Here is a 26,622-nt window from a genome sequence, read left to right on the forward strand (position 1 = left end):
CAATACAGAACTTTGAGGGGTTTTCCAAAAAATTAGTTTTATGCGTTTTTCTTACACGTAAGAGATGAAATGTTCCATTTACCTAGCACCTACACACACCCACATTTCTTCCTATATATACCCTGCTTCTTTTTACAGAGGGGTTTGTTGATATATCATTCATAGCCTGACTTATAGTACATTTATACCAAATATCCTGGCGAAAATTGTAAATATTTTTATGACACCTGATCTGACATGGTGAGGGACCATCATGAAAAACTAAAACATGGTGTAGTCTGATCCTGACATTATTTGGAACAATGTAGACTTGGTTTTACATAATATGTCTAATGCATTTTTCAGTCTGCCTTTCATTTTATTAAAACTATGCATATATTAGAATTTTTCTCATCAGAAAATCACAAATATGATGGACACCCTACATATAATAGTTCATTATACAGACAACACACACAAGGAAGGCCAGCGAGGGAAGGCTTTATTTTGTCGGGTCGTTTGACCTCTCGGCATTCCAAGAGCGCCAGGCCAGCTGTTCTAGTATTAAACAACCTCTGCAATATGTATTGTCTAATTTTACAACCATTTTGAAAGTTTTAAAAACGTAATTGTTGGCCGTCGTATATTTCTAGGTATAAAATTGTCAAATTAGGACATTTGAAACATGGGAATATACCGACGAGGCAGGGTAAAACCATAGATATATATAGAACACTAGATAGCTTAAGGCGGAGTCACCAGCGTCGCTGAACCGCCGCCATCTTGCCCCAGTCAGCCTTGAGTGAGGGTGAGTGATCTGCACAGACAAAAATACTCATAACTCGCTGAAATATTGACAGATTTACAAACGGTTTGGTTTATTACAAGCATTATTAACGTGGCTATGATTTAAGCGGTTTGTAAAAAAAAAAAAAAAAAACATCTTTAAATTTTTTTTTTTTTTATAAGTATGCAGTATCATAACTACATCTTTGATGTTTATAGAAAACCAACCCGTTTGAAAATCGGTAAAGAATTGAGCAATCTATGGTTATTTAAATAGTACATGCACCATAGACATTAATGTTATCAGTTAACGTTTGGTCGGCTAACTGACACGTACAGTTTGGTCGGCTAACTGACACGTACCATTTGGTCGGCTAACTGACACGTACCGTTTGGTCGGCTAACTGACACGTAACGTTTGGTCGGCTAACTGACACGTACCGTTTGGTCGGCTAACTGACACGTACCGTTTGGTCGGCTAACTGACACGTAACGTTTGGTCGGCTAACTGACACGTAACGTTTGGTCGGCTAACTGACACGTACCGTTTGGTCGGCTAACTGACACGTACCATTTGGTCGGCTAACTGACACGTAACGTTTGGTCGGCTAACTGACACGTACAGTTTGGTCGGCTAACTGACACGTACCATTTGGTCGGCTAACTGACACGTACCGTTTGGTCGGCTAACTGACACGTAACGTTTGGTCGGCTAACTGACACGTACCGTTTGGTCGGCTAACTGACACGTACCGTTTGGTCGGCTAACTGACACGTACCGTTTGGTCGGCTAACTGACACGTAACGCTTGGTCGGCTAACTGACAAGTAACGTTTGGTCGGCTAACTGACACATAACGCTTGGTCGGCTAACTGACACGTACCATTTGGTCGGCTAACTGACACGTACCGTTTGGTCGGCTAACTGACACGTAACGTTTGGTCGGCTAACTGACACGTACCGTTTGGTCGGCTAACTGACACGTACCGTTTGGTCGGCTAACTGACACGTAACGTTTGGTCGGCTAACTGACACGTAACGTTTGGTCGGCTAACTGACACGTACCGTTTGGTCGGCTAACTGACACGTAACGCTTGGTCGGCTAACTGACAAGTAACGTTTGGTCGGCTAACTGACACATAACGCTTGGTCGGCTAACTGACACGTAACGCTTGGTCGGCTAACTGACACATACCGCTTGGTCGGCTAACTGACACGTACCGTTTGGTCGGCTAACTGACACGTAACGTTTGGTCGGCAAACTGACACGTAACGTTTGGTCGGCTAACTGACACGTAACGTTTGGTCGGCTAACTGACACGTACCGTTTGGTCGGCTAACTGACGCGTAACGTTTTCATCCAAAGCTGCTACAGAGAACTGCGAGTCGGTGGTTCTCAGCGCCCCCCGAAACTGATACACATTAGGCCCTCATTTTATAAGACTATATACTATATAGTCTCAGGGACCCCCAATTTGAGAAGATTTTGGATACGATAAAAAGGGCAGTTCACAAAAAAACAATGCCAATTTGTTTTGCACATAATCTCACACGTACAAAAACAGATTTGCACACATTCATTTAGTTTGACAGTTCATTTGAGAGTAAATTAGTTTGAATATGGCCACCAGTAATGTCATCGTGACATTGAATCCTTGTGTTGTGTTAATTACATCAGCATGAGATGACGTAGATGAAGAAATAGCAATACCTCGTTTTATAGGGACTGCTAACTTATGATTTCATTGAGCTATAGTTAACAATCACTGGTGGCCACATTCAAACTAAACGAAATCAAATCAAATCAAATTTATTTGTAAGGCCCGACAACACACGTTAATGTCCCCATGGGCCGGACATGTCTTCTTTAAACAAGTCAAGAAGAAACATAACAATAAGTCAAGAACAAAACAAGAACACCATAAGGTCCAACGAATTTAAAATAAATGCAAATAAATGAATGAATGCAAGCACTCCCAGACATACCCCACGCGAAGGTAAGGAAAAACTCACTAAAACCTAACAATAGGGAACAAAATGAATGTGTGCAAAACCGTTTAGAGTTTTTGGATGTGTGTGAGATTATGTGCAACACTTTTGGTGAAGTGCCCCTTTAAGTCCAAAATTCCATGGTTGTCTATAGGGAGGTGTAGTCTGACTTTAGTTTCCAGAGCGGTCCACCCGTATAGGGATTTATCATTTGGAAAATGTATTATCGGCTATTGTAATAATTCTGCCTCAGTCATGGACATTGGCAAGCTTCCCATTTTTGCACAAAATGAGTTCCCTTCTATCACTAACATTATTGTTTGAGCATTTTTGGTTGAAATAAAGTTAGTTATAACGTTTTTAATTTGTTGTTAAAAAAGAACTACACTTAGCAGTAGAACGCCTGTCGTTCAGTGCTGTCGCCTAATACAGCCAGGAGTCTACGCTGTGGTGACGTCAGTCAGCAGCGCCAAAGTGAGTGTAGTTCCTCAGTGAACGAAAACATAAACGTTATTATTTAGCTACTTTTATGATTAACACTTTCAGCGCCAGGGGTCGCTATGGGCGTTGGGCCGTTGTGTGCCAGCGCTCTGTTCAATGGGGATACATTCCGGTGTTTGCAGTGCTAAATCTATATTAAATATTATAGCTATGGATCTAATAACATTGTCGATTGTCAGTGAGTTTCTTCCGGTCAACATGCAAAAAACATCCATACATTTCCGTTTTATACCGTGGTGAATATGAGTATAGTTTTAGAGTTATTCTGTGTAATCCCAGGAAGACGCGAAACAGCGTTTTACTGCATTTCATTATAAATCATGCCATTTCTCGCCTGAATCAATAATCATTCTGAAATCAACGCTAGATTATCGGTATTATGTTTCATTTCATCATGCATGCAAGAGAGGGGTCGTTTTTCTATACTTCGATCGCCACCAACGACATACATTACACAGTACATTACAGACACACACTGCGATCATGGGGAAAAAAATATCGGATCAACGCAAGATTGATAACATATAGTCCTTACCTTGTATATGATGTACTGCAAAAAGAATAATCCAATTATCTGATCGCCATTCCAAATACTGATCGCGATCGTGTGTCCAACGTTATCCAGCATTGCACATGAAAGGGGGGCGGGGACCCTCGTTGATGCCATCCCTATAAGCGCTTGTCTTGCCGGAGTATTTAGACCCCGCCCGCCCGCACCAGCTCGGCCGAGAAAACAAACCACATCGTCTCAAATGGAGTGCAATAGCGGCCGCAAGGCGTTAGGCGGCAGTATTGGCTGTTTGCGATCTCAGAGCCATTCCCAATATATATAGCGAATAAAAGAAATAACGATTAAAACCCGACTTTTCTCGGGTTTGGCGCCCAGCGCAGGGCGAGTTAACCCGGGATATCTCGGGTCTGGCGTCCAATGTGTTAATTGCCCATTTTTTCATGTTGAGCTATAGATTGTGGATGAATATACACAGAAAGGTACACCATGCCAATGTTCATGCTTTATTTGTTTTAAACGAGACGATTTAGAAATGGGTCCATTGGAAATACATGGCAATTTCAAGGAGGGTGGACCGCGCGGGAAACACCAATGACGTAACCACTACACCTCCCTATACTGTAGTTGAGAAGATGGCAGCGGAAAGAGTGAAGCCTATGATGACAATAGTCACTCGTATACTCTCATTGATCAGGCACCCGGGATGCACCCCTGGGGGACCCCGGACCCCTCCTTGAGAACCACTGACTTATCAGACCACGACCCGGCGACACCGTCTGGTCCTGTGAGGTGAGGTGCGGACGACTGGGTCGGTCAAGGTCGGCCATTTGGTTTTTCATTCCAAGCTTCTTCTTTTTTTAGGTCCCAGTTTCCGCTGTAGCCATCGTTGGCTGAATGAAGAAAAGGGAAAACACTCAATCAGCTTAATGCTTTATCTGTGTGCAGGATTATAATGGACGTGTGATTCTCAGTCGTCGTACCGCTGCGTCTACAGCGCTTTGCTCTTCCACTGGAGACAGCGGGGCAGCCGCCCTCACGTCTCAGGCGCTAGAGGCCTCACACCCAATGTTTGTGTAGCTCTCTTTCTTCCAACATGGCTGCCCGGTAACCACTTTTCGAAAGAGAACGCCTAATTCCTGTGCAGCATCGAGCAGGTAAAAGACTGGAAAAGCACGAGGTTACCGTTCCACCGTGACTCGTTACAAGATACAACAAATAATGACATTTTCCTTGATATATTCCTCATATATCAACACATAGCAACCGTTGTCTCTTCCAACATGGAGGACAAACGGGCATTGTAAACATTCTGTGAAAGGCCTCTGTTGGATGTGTTACTTGTTACTTTAGGTCTACATGACGTTAGAATGAGTTAGATGCTGTGGACGAGGAGCACGGAGAAGGCTGATCCCACCGCAAGGCCCAGTGTCAGGAAGAAGGACATCACCACCCCGGTGGCCTCGGCCAGCTCGCGAGGCACCACCTTGGGCCCGTAGATCATGGGCAGCGTGCCCAGGTACCCGTTGGACAGTCCCAAGAGACAGATGAGGACGATGGGGAACAGGTCGCTGTTGAAGAACACGGTGTGCATGTGGTCCCTGGGCTGGTAGTTACAGAACATCAGGAGAGGCACCAGGACGGTGCGGGACAGGACCAGGCACGGCAGAACCCTGCTGGTGGGACCGGGGACCTGCAGCCACGCCGTGGACTGGCGCCCGCAGAAGTCGGCCATGTTGTACAGCAGGAAGCTGGTCAGGGGGACGAAGTAGGTGGTGGTCCAGGGACTGCCGCTGTCCTGGTGGACGGACTGGATGCTGGAGCACACGGCGGGAAACACCATGATGGACACGGTGAAGACGTAGAAGACGCACAGCCCCAGGACCCAAGTCTTCCTCAGGATAGGCTGGAGAGGAGGCACTGGCGCCCCCTGGCTGTCAGTGATGCCTGCACTGGTACACGTGGCTAGCAACATGTAGTGTCTGGAAAATAAATGGAATATGGTCAGAGATTACCTGGTTAGGGATTACTGGGTCAGAGATTACTGGGTCAGGGATTACTGGGTCAGGGATTACTGGGTCAGAGATTACTGGGTCAGAGATTACTGGGTCAGAGATTACTAGGGGTTGGCCGATACACCGATCCAGATTGATACATCTATCTAATTATCAATGATACAATAGGATTGATGCAATGTAAAAAGATCGGTTCATATCGATACTCTTATTTTGAAAATCCCACGGCGAGTCTCATATCCGCCCAACAACAACAGCACTAGCTCCGTGTGTGTGTAGACGTTACAGCATAGCCCCAGAGTGGCCTATTTGGTTGCATTTTGCGACCCGAAATAAGTCCCTGCTTTTCCCCCCCGCAACGGGTCAAATGCATCTAACATTCTTTGCATCCTCGCCATTCCTTTATGCCCACGTTGCGTTAAAGACCTAAACTAACGTTAGCTGCTTACGCTAGCTAAGCTAAGTTGCCTCCGAGCTAACCCTGCTCAGAGGCATAGAGAAAACAGCGGAGTTCTATTTGTGAGGAAGGGGGGCGGGGGGCTCTCTCCCTATGTTCAATGTCCCCTTCTGTGTGTGTGTGTGTGTGTGTGTGTGTGTGTGTGTGTGTGTGTGTGTGTGTGTGTGTGTGTGTGTGTGTGTGTGTGTGTGCGTTCGCGTCCCATGTCTGGTCTTTGGAAAGACCAGATGGAGGAGTTTGATAGTATTTACTGAGGATGGACAGATAATGTTGATATTTAAAACATAAAAAATTACATAATAAATGAATACATGATCATGTAACATAAAACAAATGGTTTTAGGAACGGTTTGGGAGAGGGAGGTAGGGAGGGGTTTTAGGTTGTGTGTTGTGAGTAAAAAAATGTAACTTAAAGTTTAAAGCTCAATATATGAAAACGTGGCACTTTACAGTGAACAGGAGGTCTATTTGTATTAAAAACAATAGATTGTTTTTCATTTAAATGTCTGGAAGAGCTAGAAAAAAATGTCAAATGATATTTTCGTTGCCTTTTTTGAGTTGATCTAAATGTTACCGATTGTGTTAAATGGGCATATGATATTGTCTCATCGATCGCAGGCACCTGAATCGAATCGTATCATATCGTGGCAGACTTTGTGATATCAGCAAATATCGTATGGTTGCCCAAAGAATCTATATCGTATCGTATCGTGATGAAACTGGTGATTCCCACCCCTAGTGATTAATGGGTCAGGGATTATTGGGTCAGGGATTAACTCATTCTGTGCCATACCAGAGATAAATCGGGTTATCTCGCCATGAGTGCCAAAACCCGAGATTTCTCTGGTTTTGATCCTTTGATATTTTCCTTTGATCCCCGTTCTATACGGTCAGCCGGAGCCCTCTAGGTGTCCCTGATTCATCTGCCTATGTTGGAATTGCAATGACGATCGAATCTCACCAGGTGGCAGTATCGCCTAACTTTTGAACTCTGATAGATTAGTTCAGACAGTGTCTGTCCTGATCCCTGTCTGTCCTGACTCGCTCTGAGGGGGAGGAGCTCTTGCAGAGCAATCGCTAGCAGATCTGCTCGCCTCAAAACCTATAGTGTCCCGTATACACCAGTAATTACATATAAACGAGTAATCACGATCGCCGATGGGATCATTGGAATTATTATTTTTGGAGTACCTTCTAGCTAAGGTAAGGTATATTCTGTCTATTTTACCGAACCTGAAACATGTTTCTGTAACGATCACAGTGTTGTGTCGTATTTTACCAGCCCTAAACCAAGCTTTTTTTGTAACGATCGCATTTTCGGGGTAAACCCCCCCCCTTGATGATTTTGTGAAGGCACATATGTACATGGTATATACCTTTGATTTGGTAGTATTTGGGGGTTCAGGCGATCAACCAGAACGATTTGGGCTTATTGCATATAACGTGTCATATCTCGCAATCTATGGAAAAAATACTGGATTATTTTGGAAAGGGGCGATGTTTAGCATGTAGCGTGTAACAAACTACAGTGTGTAGAAATGAACTGATTAGTCAGTAATGGACTATGAACAATGCCTGTAAAATGAGCCATACTATTGTCTCCATAGCTATAATACAGAACACACGATGGGTCTGCAAACATCGCTAAAATGGTCAATAACGCTGGCGCCAGCCGGTACAGATGGGGAAAGTCGGTGGCAGTCAAAGAGTTAATGGTTCAGGGATTAATGGGTCAGGGATTAATGGGTCAGGGATTAGGGGGATTAGGGATTACAAATAAATCCAGGGGGGAGTAAAAAGTGATGGTAAATCACAGCTGTGAGCAGTGTGAGCAATATTTCATTTGTAAATTTAGTGAATACATGGATAATGTAATAATGAATAATTACTGAAGGAGGAATGCATTGTGGGAGGTGTAGACTTCTTTCACATTCAAGCTTCAAAGGTGCTATGGATAATATTTGTATGTAGAGTAATCATAAAAAAAAAAAAATTTATACATCCACATCGATTTTTAGAAAGGTGTGGAATAAGGCGGCTGAGTGGCGCAGTGGGCAAGGCGCTCGCCACTAACGCAGGATATGCTGGTATCGAGCCCAGCTCTCTGCGTTGCTACCGGCTTGGCCGGCCGTCATACTAACACAATAGACCTGTCGCTAAACCACGCCCCAAAATAGAATTTGTCCAATCATATCACAGCAAAAACTTTGCTGCAGAAAACTCGGTCAACACCAGAAAAGCCATTTGTGGGCTGCATCAAACCAGATGGCTGTGATCAAAACCACTGTGTAAGAGTTCAGTTTATATGTTATTATCTACCTAATATCCGATGGTAAAATGCTGTGCGTGGGGTACCTGTAATTCGGACACCAGGTACCCTGAAAGACTGGATGGAGGAGTATATTTCATACCTTTCCCGAAGCCCAAACGAAAACTAGAGAAATGCAAGCGATACACATACACAACTGAATGTGAAGACCATTACCAAGGACACTTATGTTTGCTCAAAGGTAAGGTCAATTCATAAAGACATACTATTTGACGGCATGTATTAGAAACGTAGACCAAACTATTAGTTTGCTAACGTTTGACTTTGACTGCGAACTAGCTCTCGTATATCCAGCCCAGTTAGCTAACGTTAGCTGCCAACATGTAACGATACCGCAGATATTTCTGCATCATAAGGTTAGCTTTCTGCATCATAACGTGAGCCTTCTGTATCATAAGGTTAGCTTTCTGCATCATAACGTGAGCCTTCTGTATAGCTTTCTGCATCATAACGTCAGCAACGTTACCGCAAGCCAGGTGCATAACAGTGGAAATGATGACCAACAAGGACAGTTATAGATGTAATGTAGTGACCACCATTGATAGTATAAAGAACTGGCTAACAGACAACAGAATACTAATACTACTACATGCACTAAGAATGCTCGATGCACTTCAGATGCCATAGTGCCACTTGAAACCAGTAACAATAGGGACAACGATGTAAACAGTAAATAAGTCCTGGGCCCTCATTCATCAACGTGACGTAGAAAATGTTCTATTTCCATACTTAAGCACAGAATTTAGAATGTGTGCACGCACAAAAAAAACAGTATTCATCACACGTGCGTACACAGGTCCTACGCACACCTGTCATGATAAATATCACCTTGGTCCTACGCCGAGGCTCGTGCACACTTTCACGTATTTTTGCATACCAGAACCGCCCCGATTAACCATATACGGTAATGGAACACCCCCATGAAATGTGGAAAAGTGGACTAACCCAAGCGAACTCTGAGAGACTTCACTGAGAGCGAGATTGATCACCAACAACTTGAACGTATAATCTTCAGTGCGCCGGGAGCCAAGGATGTTGACTGACCCAGTCCTGCTACAGAACCAGCACATTGACAGAAATAGATGACAAGAGATGACCCGACATTAAGCACTGTAATGACTGAAATTAAATCAATTTCAGCACGCCAACTCTGCGCTCTACAATGCCTATTGTGTGCGCTCGTCATGAGCCCGTGGTTCTGATCAGAGTCATTATGGCTTCAGTGGATAACCCTGATCTACATTGTGATGTTTTAGATACCCCAGTAATAACATTACAATTGAATTAAATACAATTAGGCCTGAATGAGACTCCGGCCACCGGCACATTATCAGCCAAAATGCGCGTTTATTGATGGAGCAAACTCTGAGAGATTGTTCACAGAGGCACTGCCGAACCAAGATATAATATGATGTGTATAATATAATGTGTGTAGAGGCATATGATACAATCTATTTTGTTGTTGGTATTAGGTAGCCTATGAATTACATATAATAGCAGCCAGCCTACATTATGCAACAGTAACTTGCGCATATATAACACACAGCCCTGCGAAGCCTGCATACAGTAAACTAACTTGATCATTAATCTAGCTGTTGTATCTTTACGCTTATGAAAACATTAAATAATATGTATAGGCTATAGGCCGCCTATATTCTCAAATGGCTTAATGGCTATCCGAGTCCTCGATATCCTCGCGGACGGACCAGTATTTATATGATCATATCATATTCATATTCATATCATAGTTTACTCTATCAGCCTACCAGCATGTAATACGTTCTTTGTTAGAACTCAACTCGTTATTATTTTGCGCATAGATTGCAGAAATACGGGAACGTTTTGATTTAGGCTTTGACATTGTAAAACTAAATAAGTGAAATTCTGTAATATCACCCACACGATATATGCTCTGTGTCCAGAGCATGTATGCTTTTCATTCATAAGACACATTTATTGCAAGGGTTTTGTATACACATACACTCAACAAATAACCTCTGTCTGTTCTCGTTGCAATGCGTTTTTATATCGTGGGTGTTCATATGACTTGTATTCTGCTTACAGCTTCGGGGTTCCACTTATTACGTTTAACAATGGCAAAGCCTTTTAAATATAATCAAAACGTTCCCGTATTTCTGCAATATATGCGCAAAATAATAACGAGTTGAGTTACGCAGAGCACAGTCAGTCTGACTGGACAGTGCTTATTTCCGCGTTGTGAAAATATTCTACCACCGGCGCCACCTACGCATGGTCCGACCTTTGCTTAAATATACGCACAAAGTCAAGCACAAGTTCAAATAGATAAATCCCACACTTTGCTTAGGAATGGTCGTACGCACGGCTTAAGCACATATCTGTGCGTACATCAGGTTGATACATGAGGGCCCTGGACTTTTCGTTTTATCCCTGACAAGGCAAACACAAATGTTGATCTGTCAAAGTTGTTATGTTTGTTGTCAATAAAATCCACTTTGAGCTGCATTTTATGTATGAAAGATGCTCCATAAATGAACTATTATTATTATCTCTCTATGCTTAGCTAATACTCAGCTTTTTGTGTTTTTTTCACAGAATGAGGTGTGCTGGAGATGTTACTGCCCTCACAGAGACGACACAGGTCAACCCAAGACAGGACATGAGTGACAATGAAAGAGGTCTGATTTATGTTTTTGGACTAAAGTGAGCATCATGGAATGTGTGCAGCTTTACAATCATGTCATTAACTGAATAATATCCCTCTCTCCTCATTCACCTCTCTCCTCATTCACCTCCCCCTCATCCCTCTCCACTTATCCATCAACCCTCTCTCCTCCCCTCTTACTCCAGATGAGGAGTGCCGGCCTGTGGGCACCAGGCTCCCCCAATGGAAGGTGGACATTACTAGAAAGCTAAACAGAATGCTTAAATAGGAATGTTAGCGGTTCTAGAAGGTACTACTATGACATCATCACCAACGTTCCAGAATGATCGGGCAGACCTAAGGTTCTAGAATGTACTGCCATGACATCATCACACACGTTCCAGAATGTTCGGGCAGCACTAATTTTCTAGAATGTTCCTAACAATAGGTCTGTGGGTGAATTATGTACCATTACAACTACAGTACTGTATTAAGTTTCAAAAGTAAAAGTACAGTACATATTCTATAGGGTGTTCTTGTATTTCAGTGCATTCAACCCTCGATTGACCTGAAGGTTGTTAAAGTGGTCCAGTTATGCTGCTCTGTGTCCCTCAGATTGCTGGTTTACAATGTTAAAGTACTTAATCTTCATCAACAGTTGCTGATATTGCAAATGTCAACAGACCAGGCTATTAATCCATAATGGAGGTACTAGAAGAATATAATGTTAAATTACCATAGATGTATCACAACAACACATGATATTGTTCGCTATTCCAGTTTATATCGTACATCCATTTGTGTAACTGTAAATCCATGTATATTTATTGTAAAAATAGTGGCTATTTATGTACACTTTAGTTGTGGGTTTTCTTTTCTAATCAGAGTGATCTATCTTGAGAATGTGTTGTATATGCATTTATTTATATTTATATTAAATATAACTTATACTTAGTGTTATAAGAAAAGCTATGTCCTGACCTGTATACCCATTTACTGTGATTTACAGGTATTTTGGTAAATGGCTGTATTTATATAGCGCTTTTATCCAAAGCGCTTTACAATTTGTTTCTCACATCTTACCCATTCACTCACACATTCACACACCGACGGTGGAGGCAACCATGCAAGGTGCCAACCTGCTCATCAGTGTCTTGCTCAAGGACACTTCGACACGCTGCCCGGGAGGAGCGAGAATCAAACCGGGAACCTCCGGATTACCAGGCGACTGCTCTACTCCCAAGCCACTGTCGCCCCCTATATTAGGTCTATTTTATTATTAGGTATTTTTACTTTGGTCTCTATCACTATACATTTATAGTTAGTGTAATCAATCATTTGACCTGATGTACACTAGAATGTGCAGCATACCATTCTCTGAAGTCTCACCCGTTTATGGAGGAGGAATGTTGGCAAGTGACAGCTCTCACTTTTTTCCTCATTCTAGTGACTAGTGACACAACTGTCGGGTCTAGCTCGTATACTGCGTTGGACCACTAAACTAAATGTATCAGCAATAGTAATCATGGATTATCATCATAGTTCTTGTAATCTTCAATCAAGTCAACTGTAAGTAATGCTTGAGACGTTATCTATATCTAATGCTTGCATCACCATGGAGGTCTAAGGTAAATGTGTATCTCATGAACGTACTTTTCCACTGCATATTGTAACCCTCTCTGTCTGCTTCTAGATGAAATATTTGTGTTATCTTTAAAAAACAGGTCTATTACCTGCTGTGGTAAATCTCCAGCGGCATAAGCCCCTTTCGTGACTGTGAAGCAAGGCTTGCATCACAGTCAGGAAAGGGGCTGCCTGCAGCCATCGTCAACGAGAGTCATTCACGGTCGGCTCTGTGTCCGAGTTTTCAAAGGGGGCGTGGCTTAGCGATAGGTCTATTGGCAGTGTTAGAGGGTGGGAAAGCCGGTGGGTGGGGATTGGACGTTGTGGACAGCGACTCCTACAGGTCGGTTGGGTGACGCCGGTACGGCGGAAACAGGAAGTATCGGGGGCAGCGTGAGCCTCCCACGCGTTACTCCTCGCCACTGAGAGTTCGAGCTGTTGCAGTGAAAAAATGCGACAGGCTGCCTCCTCGTGTACCGGAGGAGACACGTGATGCAAGGCTTCTATCCTCACTACAGCCGACCAGTGGGAGGCATAGTCTAGAAACGTTCAAGACAGGGGAGGGAAGAATTGGAAATACGAAATTGGGATGGAAGAAAAATAGAAAATAAGGAGAAAAAGTGAAAAAAAAAAGGTGTGGAATAAAAGTATTGCTTTCCCCCCCCCAAAAAACAATTTTTAATAATGAATTTATAATTTTCTAAATGTTTGCGGGTCCAAAATGTCTGTGGTTGTTTACATGCATGTATGTATTGCAGGCATGTATCCCCTCCCTACTTCCCAGTTCCCCACGTGGAATGCACCTGATTGGATAAATGACATGCTTGTGCTCTAGTGTGACATCTAGTGGCTGAATGTTATCTATAGCACCTTGAAAAGGACCATGCCAGTCTACCGGAGATCGCCCCCATCTTTAACTAGTGTTATGTTGGTAGACAATGTTACAGTAACACAGTGTGTGTTTTAGCTGATATCAGCGTACCTTACTAAATGCCATTCACACTGTCTACCAAGCCCTTATATACAAAGCACTAAATGGAACAGCACCAAGCTACATTGCAGATTCTCTTGTCAACTATGTGTCTCCAAGAACATTATGATCATCTACTACTGGTTTATTGTAGGTTCCCAGCAACCAGGTCTTATCTGACTACTGACCGTGTGTCTAACTACTGACCGTGTGTCTTATCTAACTACTGACCGTGTGTCTTATCTAACTACTGACCGTGTGTCTTATCTAACTACTGACCGTGTGTCTTATCTAACTACTGACCGTGTGTCTTATCTAACTACTGACGTGTGTCTCACTACCGACCGTGTGTCTTATCTAACTACTGACCGTGTGTCTTATCTAACTACTGACCGTGTGTCTTATCTCACTACTGACTGTGTGTCTCACTACTGACCGTGTGTCTAACTACTGACCGTGTGTCTTATCTAACTACTGACCGTGTGTCTTATCTAACTACTGACTGTGTGTCTCACTACTGACCGTGTGTCTAACTACTGACCGTGTGTCTTATCTCACTACTGACCGTGTGTCTTATCTAACTACTGACCGTGTGTCTTATCTAACTACTGACCGTGTGTCTAACTACTGACCGTGTGTCTTATCTAACTACTGACCGTGTGTCTAACTACTGACCGTGTGTCTTATCTAACTACTGACCGTGTGTCTTATCTAACTACTGACCGTGTGTCTAACTACTGACTGTGTGTCTCACTACTGACTATGTGTCTCACTACTGACCGTGCGTCTAACTACTGACCGTGTGTCTTATCTAACTACTGACCGTGTGTCTAACTACTGACCGTGTGTCTAACTACTGACTGTGTGTCTCACTACTGTGTCTCACTACTGACCGTGTGTCTTATCTCACTACTGACCGTGTGTCTTATCTCACTACTGACGTGTGTCTTATCTCACTACTGACCGTGTGTCTTATCTCACTACTGACTGTGTGTCTCATCTCACTACTGACCGTGTGTCTTATCTCACTACTGACTGTGTGTCTCATCTCACTACTGACCGTGTGTCTTATCTCACTACTGACGTGTGTCTTATCTCACTACTGACCGTGTGTCTAACTACTGACCGTGTGTCTCATCTAACTACTGACCGTGTGTCTTATCTCACTACTGACGTGTGTCTTATCTCACTACTGACCGTGTGTCTTATCTCACTACTGACGTGTGTCTTATCTCACTACTGACGTGTGTCTTATCTCACTACTGACCGTGTGTCTTATCTCACTACTGACGTGTGTCTTATCTAACTACTGACCGTGTGTCTTATCTCACTACTGACGTGTGTCTTATCTCACTACTGACCGTGTGTCTTATCTAACTACTGACCGTGTGTCTTATCTCACTACTGACGTGTGTCTTATCTCACTACTGACCGTGTGTCTTATCTAACTACTGACCGTGTGTCTTATCTAACTACTGACCGTGTGTCTAACTACTGACCGTGTGTCTTATCTCACTACTGACGTGTGTCTTATCTCACTACTGACCGTGTGTCTTATCTAACTACTGACCGTGTGTCTTATCTAACTACTGACCGTGTGTCTAACTACTGACCGTGTGTCTTATCTCACTACTGACCGTGTGTCTAACTACTGACCGTGTGTCTAACTACTGACGTGTGTCTTATCTCACTACTGACCGTGTGTCTTATCTAACTACTGACCGTGTGTCTAACTATTGACCGTGTGTCTTATCTAACTACTGACCGTGTGTCTAACTATTGACCGTGTGTCTTATCTAACTACTGACCGTATGTCTCATCTAACTACTGACCGTGTGTCTAACTACTGACCGTGTGTCTAACTACTGACGTGTGTCTTATCTCACTACTGACCGTGTGTCTTATCTCACTACTGACCGTGTGTCTTATCTAACTACTGACCGTGTGTCTTATCTCACTATTGACCGTGTGTCTTATCTCACTACTGACCGTGTGTCTTATCTAACTACTGACCGTGTGTCTAACTATTGACCGTGTGTCTTATCTAACTACTGACCGTGTGTCTTATCTAACTACTGACCGTGTGTCTCATCTAACTACTGACTGTGTGTCTTATCTAACTACTGACGTGTGTCTTATCTAACTACTGACCGTGTGTCTTATCTAACTACTGACCGTGTGTCTCATCTAACTACTGACTGTGTGTCTTATCTCACTACTGACTGTGTGTCTTATCTAACTACTGACGTGTGTCTTATCTCACTACTGACGTGTGTCTTATCTAACTACTGACCGTGTGTCTTATCTAACTACTGACCGTGTGTCTAACTACTGACCGTGTGTCTCATCTAACTACTGACCGTGTGTCTAACTACTGACCGTGTGTCTTATCTAACTACTGACCGTGTGTCTAACTACTGACCGTGTGTCTCATCTAACTACTGACCGTGTGTCTTATCTAACTACTGACCGTGTGTCTAACTACTGACCGTGTGTCTCATCTAACTACTGACCGTGTGTCTTATCTAACTACTGACCGTGTGTCTAACTACTGACCGTGTGTCTTATCTAACTACTGACCGTGTGTCTAACTACTGACCGTGTGTCTTATCTAACTACTGACCGTGTGTCTTATCTAACTACTGACCGTGTGTCTTATCTAACTACTGACCGTGTGTCTAACTACTGACCGTGTGTCTTATCTAACTACTGACCGTGTGTCTTATCTAACTACTGACCGTGCGTCTAACTACTGACCGTTTGTCTAACTACTGACCGTGTGTCTTATCTAACTACTGACGTGTGTCTTATCTAACTACTGACCGTGCGTCTTATCTAACTACTGACCGTGCGTCTAACTACTGACCGTTTGTCTAACTACTGACCGTGTGTCTTATCTCACTACTGACCGTGTGTCTTATCTCACTACTGACCGTGTGTCTTATCTCACTACTGACCGTGTGTCTAACTACTGACCGTGTGTCTTATCTAACTACTGACCGTGTGTCTTATCTAACTACTGACCGTGTGTCTTATCTAACAACTGACCGTGTGTCTTATCTAACTACTGACCGTGTGTCTTATCTAACTACTGACCGTGCGTCTAACTACTGACCGTGTGTCTTATCTAACTACTGACCGTGTGTCTAACTACTGACCATGCGTCTTATCTAACTACTGACCGTGTGTCTTATCTAACAACTGACCGTGTGTCTTATCTCACTACTGACCGTGTGTCTTATCTAACAACTGACCGTGTGTCTTATCTCACTACTGACCGTGTGTCTTATCTCACTACTGACCGTGTGTCTAACTACTGACCGTGCGTCTTATCTAACTACTGACTGTGTGTCTCACTACTGACCGTGTGTCTTATCTAACTACTGACCGTGTGTCTAACTACTGACCGTGTGTCTAACTACTGACCGTGTGTCTCATCTAACTACTGACCGTGTGTCTCATCTAACTACTGACCGTGTGTCTAACTACTGACCGTGTGTCTAACTACTGACCATGTGTCTTATCTCACTACTGACCGTGTGTCTAACTACTGACCGTGTGTCTTATCTAACTACTGACCGTGTGTCTCATCTAACTACTGACCGTGTGTCTCATCTAACTACTGACCGTGTGTCTAACTACTGACCGTGTGTCTTATCTAACTACTGACCGTGTGTCTAACTACTGACTGTGTGTCTTATCTAACTACTGACGTGTGTCTTATCTAACTACTGACCGTGTGTCTCACTACTGACCGTGTGTCTTATCTAACTACTGACCGTGTGTCTAACTACTGACTGTGTGTCTTATCTAACTACTGACGTGTGTCTTATCTAACTACTGACCGTGTGTCTAACTACTGACCGTGTGTCTTATCTCACTACTGACCGTGTGTCTAACTACTGACGTGTGTCTTATCTAACTACTGACCGTGTGTCTAACTACTGACTGTGTGTCTTATCTAACTACTGACGTGTGTCTTATCTAACTACTGACCGTGTGTCTTATCTAACTACTGACCGTGTGTCTTATCTAACTACTGACCGTGTGTCTTATCTAACTACTGACCGTGTGTCTAACTACTGACCGTGTGTCTTATCTCACTACTGACCGTGTGTCTAACTACTGACGTGTGTCTTATCTAACTACTGACCGTGTGTCTCACTACTGACCGTGTGTCTTATCTAACTACTGACCGTGTGTCTTATCTAACTACTGACCGTGTGTCTAACTACTGACTGTGTGTCTTATCTAACTACTGACGTGTGTCTTATCTAACTACTGACCGTGTGTCTAACTACTGACCGTGTGTCTTATCTCACTACTGACCGTGTGTCTAACTACTGACCGTGTGTCTAACTACTGACCGTGTGTCTCATCTAACTACTGACCATGTGTCTAACTACTGACCGTGTGTCTTATCTAACTACTGACCGTGTGTCTTATCTAACTACTGACGTGTGTCTTATCTAACTACTGACCATGTGTCTTATCTAACTACTGACGTGTGTCTTATCTAACTACTGACCATGTGTCTAACTACTGACCGTGTGTCTTATCTAACTACTGACCGTGTGTCTTATCTAACTACTGACGTGTGTCTTATCTAACTACTGACCATGTGTCTTATCTAACTACTGACGTGTGTCTAACTACTGACCGTGTGTCTCACTACTGACCGTGTGTCTAACTACTGACTGTGCGTCTTATCTAACTACTGACCGTGTGTCTTATCTAACTACTGACGTGTGTCTTATCTAACTACTGACCGTGTGTCTAACTACTGACCGTGTGTCTCATCTAACTACTGACCGTGTGTCTAACTACTGACCGTGTGTCTCATCTAACTACTGACCGTGTGTCTAACTACTGACCGTGTGTCTTATCTAACTACCGACTGTGTGTCTAACTACTGACCGTGTGTCTTATCTAACTACTGACTGTGTGTCTAACTACTGACCGTGTGTCTTATCTAACTACTGACCGTGTGTCTAACTACTGACCGTGTGTCTAACTACTGACTGTGTGTCTAACTACTGACCGTGTGTCTAACTACTGACCGTGTGTCTTATCTAACTACTGACCGTGTGTCTAACTACTGACTGTGTGTCTAACTACTGACCGTGTGTCTAACTACTGACCGTGTGTCTCATCTAACTATTGACCGTGTGTCTAACTACTGACCGTGTGTCTAACTACTGACCGTGTGTCTTATCTAACTACTGACCGTATGTCTAACTACTGACCGTGTGTCTTATCTAACTACTGACCGTGTGTCTCACTACTGACCGTGTGTCTAACTACTGACCGTGTGTCTTATCTAACTACTGACGGTGTGTCTAACTACTGACCGTGTGTCTCACTACTGACCGTGTGTCTAACTACTGACCGTGTGTCTAACTACGGACCGTGTGTCTTATCTAACTACTGACGGTGTGTCTAACTACTGACCGTGTGTCTCACTACTGACTGTGTGTCTTATCTAACTACTGACCGTGTGTCTTATCTAACTACTGACCGTGTGTCTTATCTCACTACTGACCGTGTGACTTATCTAACTACTGACCATGTGTCTTATCTAACTACTGACCGTGCGTCTAAGACCGTGTGTCTTATCTAACTACTGACCGCGTGTCTAACTACTGACCGTGCGTCTTATCTAACTACTGACCGTGTGTCTAACTACTGACCGTGCGTCTTATCTAACTACTGACCGTGCGTCTTATCTAACTACTGACCGTGTGTCTTATCTAACTACTGACCGTGCGTCTAACTACTGACCGTGTGTCTTATCTAACTACTGACCGTGTGTCTTATCTAACTACTGACCGTGTGTCTCACTACTGACCGTGTGTCTTATCTAACTACTGACCGTGTGTCTTATCTAACTACTGACCGTGTGTCTCATCTAACTACTGACCGTGTGTCTAACTACTGACCGTGTGTCTCATCTAACTACTGACCGTGTGTCTAACTACTGACCGTGTGTCTTATCTAACTACTGACTGTGTGTCTAACTACTGACCGTGTGTCTAACTACTGACCGTGTGTCTAACTACTGACCGTGTGTCTTATCTAACTACTGACCGTGTGTCTAACTACTGACTGTGTGTCTAACTACTGACCGTGTGTCTAACTACTGACCGTGTGTCTCATCTCACTATTGACCGTGTGTCTAACTACTGACCGTGTGTCTAACTACTGACCGTGTGTCTTATCTAACTACTGACCGTATGTCTAACTACTGACCGTGTGTCTTATCTAACTACTGACCGTGTGTCTCACTACTGACCGTGTGTCTAACTACTGACCGTGTGTCTTATCTAACTACTGACGGTGTGTCTAACTACTGACCGTGTGTCTCACTACTGACCGTGTGTCTAACTACTGACCGTGTGTCTAACTACGGACCGTGTGTCTTATCTAACTACTGACGGTGTGTCTAACTACTGACCGTGTGTCTCACTACTGACTGTGTGTCTTATCTAACTACTGACCGTGTGTCTTATCTCACTACTGACCGTGTGTCTTATCTAACTACTGACCGTGTGACTTATCTAACTACTGACCATGTGTCTTATCTAACTACTGACCGTGTGTCTTATCTAACTACTGACCGCGTGTCTAACTACTGACCGTGCGTCTTATCTAACTACTGACCGTGTGTCTAACTACTGACCGTGCGTCTTATCTAACTACTGACCGTGCGTCTTATCTAACTACTGACCGTGTGTCTTATCTAACTACTGACCGTGCGTCTAACTACTGACCGTGTGTCTTATCTAACTACTGACCGTGTGTCTTATCTAACTACTGACCGTGTGTCTCACTACTGACCGTGTGTCTTATCTAACTACTGACCGTGCGTCTCACTACTGACCGTGTGTCTAACTACTGACCGTGTGTCTCATCTAACTACTGACCGTGCGTCTCACTACTGACCGTGTCTCTTATCTAACTACTGACCGTGTGTCTAACTACTGACGTGCATCTCACTACTGACCGTGTGTCTAACTACTGACCGTGCGTCTAACTACTGACCGTGCGTACGCCAGCCTGGGCAGCAACAGGTACATGCCGATACAGAGCACCGTGAAGACGTCCGCCGTCAGGAAGTAGGCCAGAGCGCTCTGTGTGACGTCCTTGGCTACGGACAGGTCGACTATAGACGCCACCGCGGTCAGAGTCCCTCCCATGGCCTGGCCTGGGGGCGAGGGAGGAGAGGGGGAGGAGAGTGAAGAGACAGAGGGAGGAGAGGGAGGGAGGAGAGGGAGAGGAGAGGGGGAGGAGAGGGGGAGGAGAGGGGGAGGAGAGAGGGAGGAGAGAGTGAAGAGACAGAGGGAGGAGAGGGAGGAGAGGGGGAGGAGAGAGTGAAGAGACAGAGGGAGGGAGGAGAGGGAGAGGAGAGAGGGAGGAGAGTGAAGAGACAGAGGGAGGAGAGGGAGGGAGGAGAGGGAGAGGGGGAGGAGAGGGGGAGAAGAGGGGGAGGAGAGAGGGAGGAGAGAGTGAAGAGACAGAGGGAGGAGAGGGGGAGGAGAGAGTGAAGAGACAGAGGGAGGGAGGAGAGGGAGAGGAGAGAGGGAGGAGAGTGAAGAGACAAAGGGAGGAGAGGGAGAGGAGAGAGGGAGGAGAGGGGGAGGAGAGGGGGAGGAGAGTGAAGAGACAGAGGGAGGAGAGGGAGGGAGGAGAGGGAGAGGAGAGGGGGAGGAGAGGGGGAGGAGAGAGAGGGGAGGTTACATCAGAGAGACACGTTAACAAAAAAACACATAACTGAGCCGTGTCTCAATTCATTTATATTTACATTTAGTCATTTAGCTGAACGCTTTCATCCAAAGCGACTTACAGGTTCTGTACAACAGGTCAGCAGGAAGGGTACGACTCTTTCAGCTGAGTAACAATGTTCATCAAACAGTGTTGAAACTTGGGTGCTGCAGTGTTGAGTGCATAGTAATAGAGACATATTAGTATAGTAGGTAATATAGACAAGGAAGATTAATTAGTGGCCGCGTCCTAAAAGTCTGTGCCGACCAACTGGCCCCGGTATTCACTGACATATTTAACCCGTCCTTAGAACAGGCTGTCATCCCCACCTGTTTGAAGAAGTCCACCATCATCCCTGTACCCAAAAAATCTACACCCACTTGCCTCAACGACTACCGCCCTGTAGCTCTCACCTCCATAGCCATGAAGTGCTTTGAGAAGCTAGTGAAGGGCTACATCTGTTCCTCCCTCCCCATCAACCTGGACCCCCTGCAATTTGCATACCGCCCCAACAGGTCCACGGAGGACGCCATAGCCCATGTGCTGCACACAGCAGCATCACACCTGGACAAGAGGCAGGGGAACTATGTGAGAATGCTATTCATCGACTACAGCTCAGCATTCAATACCATAGTCCCCTCCAAACTCATAACCAAGCTCAGGGACCTGGGCTTGAACTATGACCTCTGCCAGTGGGTCTTGGACTTCCTGACGGGCAGACCCCAGGTGGTGAGAGCAGGCAACTGCACCTCCTCATCCATCACCCTCAACATAGGGGCCCCACAGGGCTGTGTTCTGAGTCCCCTCCTCTACTCCCTGTACACACATGACTGTGTGGCTCAGCGGAGCAACAACACAATCATCAAATTTGCTGACGACACAGTAGTGGTGGGCCTGATCTGTGCAAACGACGAGAGGGCCTACCTGGAAGAGGTCAAGGTCCTGGCGGGATGGTGCCAGGAGAACAGACTCTCCCTGAACGTCAGCAAAACAAAGGAGATGATTGTGGACTTTAGGAGGTCGGGGGTCAAGGACTACAGCCCCCTCAGCATCGACGGGGCACCGGTTGAGAGAGTGAACAGTTTCAAGTACCTCGGAGCCCACATATCCGAGGACTTGACATGGACCACACACATTGACAGTGTTGTGAAGAAGGCACGACAACGCCTCTACTTCCTCAGGCGCCTAAGGAAGTTCCAAGTCAGTCAGAAGATCCTTAAGAACTTCTACTCATGTACAATAGAGAGCATCCTGACTGGCAACATCACCTCCTGGTTTGGGAATAGCACTGCACAAGACCAAAGCAGACTACAAAGAGTGACACGTTCAGCGGAACGCACAATTGGAGGGGGGCTTCCCACCCTCCAGAACATTTACAACAAGCGGTGCAGGGGCAAGGCTAAGAGAATCATCAAGGACTCCAGCCACCCGAACAACTGCCTCTTTGAACTGCTGCGGTCAGGCAAGCGATACCGGAGTCTCAAGGCGAGCACAGAAAGACTCAGAAGAAGCTTCTATCCCCAGGCCATCAGGCTGCTCAACGAACAATAAACACTATGCAACAACCATCAAATGCACACAGCACACACATCCACACGCACACACTCACTTTAAACAAACAACACACTGCAGCACCCACTCTCCACACTTTAGATCACACAAACACACTTTATATTTATTGGTAAAGGATTTGCACTACAACTCGTACACCTTACTGTAAATTGTACCTAAATTGTACCTCATCCCATTTCTGCTTTGCACTATATAGTACTGTATATTAGTATATTGCATAGTATATTGTATATTGTATGGTAACTCAGTTACTTCTAGTCTGCATCGAACATTGTACATATGTCTATACTGAACACTGTGACCTCTATTTTTACTTCTTTTTACATGCTACTTTATTTTATTTCATACTTGTCTAGCACAGTCTCTGGAGCGTAACAGTAAGAAGCATTTTGTATAAAAGTATTCTGTACTTCTGTATGACAACTATTAAAGAAACTTGAAACATGATAGAAGACAGTAAGAAGGTCAGTCATTTTTTTCTTTTCTTTTATTATTATAATTTTTTCCCTTTCATTTCAGCTATTGATTGAAGGAGTGTGTTTTAGTAGACAGCGAAAGATGTCCTAACTGTGGTGGGAAGTTCGTTCCACCATTGTGGAACGAGGACAGAGAATAGCCGGCTTCTCCTTGATGACCCTCCCGGAGCTCGGATAGGAGTGGGTCTGAGGCGGCCAGAAGATGCAGAGCGTAGGGGTCTTGAGGGTGTGTAGTTAGAGACCATTGACCGGAGGTAGGCGGGAGCCATTCCCTTCGCTGCGAGATATGCCAGGTCGAGGGCCTTGAAGCGGATTCGTGTGGCGATGGGGAGCCAGCTCTCCGAGAAGTGGGGTGACATGGGCTGACTCTGGTAGGTTGGAGATCAGGAAGTGGACAGTGTCGGTTAGCCCTCGGGAGAGGTGTTAGTAAGTTGGACAATGCCTAGGCTAACCGTCTCATTTAACAACCTGTCTCCTCTCTGTAGACCAGACCGTCTCATTTAACAACCTGTCTCCTCTCTGTAGACCAGACCGTCTCATTTAACAACCTCAGTCTCCTCTCTGTAGACCAGACCGTCTCATTTAACAACCTCAGTCTCCTCTCTGTAGACCAGACCGTCTCATTTAACAACCTGTCTCCTCTCTGTAGACCAGACCGTCTCATTTAACAACCTGTCTCCTCTCTGTAGACCAGACCGTCTCATTTAACAACCTCAGTCTCCTCTCTGTAGACCAGACCGTCTCATTTAACAACCTCAGTCTCCTCTCTGTAGACCAGACCGTCTCATTTAACAACCTGTCTCCTCTCTGTAGACCAGACCGTCTCATTTAACAACCTGTCTCCTCTCTGTAGACCAGACCGTCTCATTTAACAACATCAGTCTCCTCTCTGTAAACCAGACCGTCTCATTTAACAACATCAGTCTCCTCTCTGTAAACCAGACCGTCTCATTTAACAACCTCAGTCTCCTCTCTGTAGACCAGACCGTCTCATTTAACAACCTGTCTCCTCTCTGTAGACCAGACCGTCTCATTTAACAACCTGTCTCCTCTCTGTAGACCAGACCGTCTCATTTAACAACCTGTCTCCTCTCTGTAGACCAGACCGTCTCATTTAACAGCCTGTCTCCTCTCTGTAAACCAGACCGTCTCATTTAACAACCTGTCTCCTGGCAGGACTTCAGGACTTGTACCTGATATGAGTGCCTGGGAGATCCTCATGGGGAAGTATCCAGATATAGTGGACTTGTACCTGATATGAGTGCCTGGGAGATCCTCATGGGGAAGTATCCAGATATAGTGGACTTGTACCTGATATGAGTGCCTGGGAGATCCTCATGGGGAAGTATCCACTGATGCCGAAGACGCTGCCGGCCAGGAGGTTAGAGGCCCCACTGACCAGAGCCACGCTCGCCAGCGTCCCGGCAAAGAACTCCATCCTGCACTTGGTCACGTCCACCTTGACCATCACCGTGGTCACTATGAACACCGCCAGGATCACAAACAGAGACGCCAGGATCCGCACGTTGGAGGACAGCCTGCCAACACACACACACATAATGATGAGAGGAGAGGAAGAGAAAAGATAGGAGAGGAGAGAAGAGGGTAGGAGGAGAGAGGAGAGGAGAAGGTGAGAGGAGAGGAGATGGTGAGAGAGGAGAGGAGAGGAGAAGATAGGAGAGGAGGAGAGAAGAGGATAGGAGGAGAGAAGAGAGGAGAGGGTGAGAGGAGAGGAGAGTGTGAGAGGAGAGGAGAGAGGAGAGGGTAAGAGAGGAGAGGAGAAGAGAGGAGATGAGAAGAGGAGTGGAGAGGAGAGGTGACCGTGAGAGAGGAGAGGAGAGGAGATGAGAAGAGGAGGGGAGAGGAGGAGAGAGGATGTAACATAATATATGCATGTAAACAAGCAAACATTTGCTAAATAGTGATACAATGTAACAGCCAGTTGCTTCTAATATGTCATTGTGGTTGTACTTGTAAAACTTGATTACATCAAAATAAATAACTAAAAAGAAAAACAAATAATAAATCACTTCTCTTGACCCCATAAATGTTGTCAACATGGAACATCATGATACACATACACATCCATCATCGTACATCAATGCAGCTATAATAAGATTAAATAACAGCTAGAAAGACCACAAGGCCCAGGCTTTGTCCTCATATAGTCAATGTTCTCTAAGAGCTACTCGTCAAATATGAGCTCTCAAACTGCTGCTTAAAGACACCTCTGGGCTCTGGGACAGTTTAGTAGAGAGTGAGAGTTTATTCCACAGCACTGAGTCAGTATAAAGAGCTTCTGCCTCACTGTTAACCCTTCATAACTATCTTACAGTTAACCCTTTCACTGCCACACGGCAGAAGGTTAACCCTTTCACTGCCACACGACAGAAGGTTATCCCTTTACTATCACACAACCGACGGCGATGCTCCATCATTAGCTCCGCGGATTAAAGGGTTAACCGGCTGCCGTGTGGCAGTGAAAGGGTTAAGCACACTGGCTCTTGTCATACTATGAATGGTTCCTATTTTTTCCAGGTGATGATGTGGTGTGTTGGGTGATAGGTAATCATGCGATTAAACATTTGAATCATGATTAATCGCAATCCTATATATTAGGATTGACAACCCTAATATACAATATACTGTATATATATGAATGAACGAATTAATGAATGTAATGATCATTACATTTATATAGCGCTTTTCTAGACACTTAAAAATTGCCTCCTTCACCACCACTGGTAGCACCCAACCTTGGGCTACGCAGGCTCAATGGCTGCCATACACTGGCGCCAGGCACACATCACACTACACAATGGCTGAACGGCTCAGGAGACAGGGATTTATATCAGCCAATTAAGGGGAAGGGATGATTAGATGGCCTTGATGTCAGAGACCTGATTGGGAATTTGGCCAGGAACGTAGAGGAACCCCCTACTCTTTGCGATAGGCATCCTGGGTTCTTTAACGACTTTAACGATTCAGTCAGGACCTCGGTTTAGCGTCTCATCCGAAGGACGGCACTCGCAG

At 44.7% G+C, this 26,622-nt stretch overlaps 1 protein-coding gene across 2 annotated transcripts in view; it reads right to left on the bottom strand.

The window, feature by feature from the left end:
• Nucleotides 1-1,993: 1,993 nt before the first annotated feature.
• The window catches only part of slc29a3 (solute carrier family 29 member 3), a 30,872-nt gene continuing 6,243 nt past the window's right edge, over nucleotides 1,994-26,622 (bottom strand). For both annotated transcript variants that reach the window (XM_084321433.1, XM_084321432.1), the window contains exons 4-6: nucleotides 24,901-25,127; nucleotides 20,822-20,984; nucleotides 1,994-5,745 (exon numbers count right to left, since the gene is read on the bottom strand). In XM_084321433.1, the coding sequence (XP_084177559.1) occupies nucleotides 5,139-5,745; nucleotides 20,822-20,984; nucleotides 24,901-25,127 (997 nt within the window). In that variant the 3' untranslated portion in view covers nucleotides 1,994-5,138. The remainder of the gene's footprint in view (nucleotides 5,746-20,821; nucleotides 20,985-24,900; nucleotides 25,128-26,622) is intronic.

Source organism: Notolepis coatsorum (assembly GCF_963971535.1).
Source record: "Notolepis coatsorum genome assembly, chromosome: 9".
In the NCBI taxonomy this organism is placed as follows: domain Eukaryota; kingdom Metazoa; phylum Chordata; class Actinopteri; order Aulopiformes; family Paralepididae; genus Notolepis; species Notolepis coatsorum.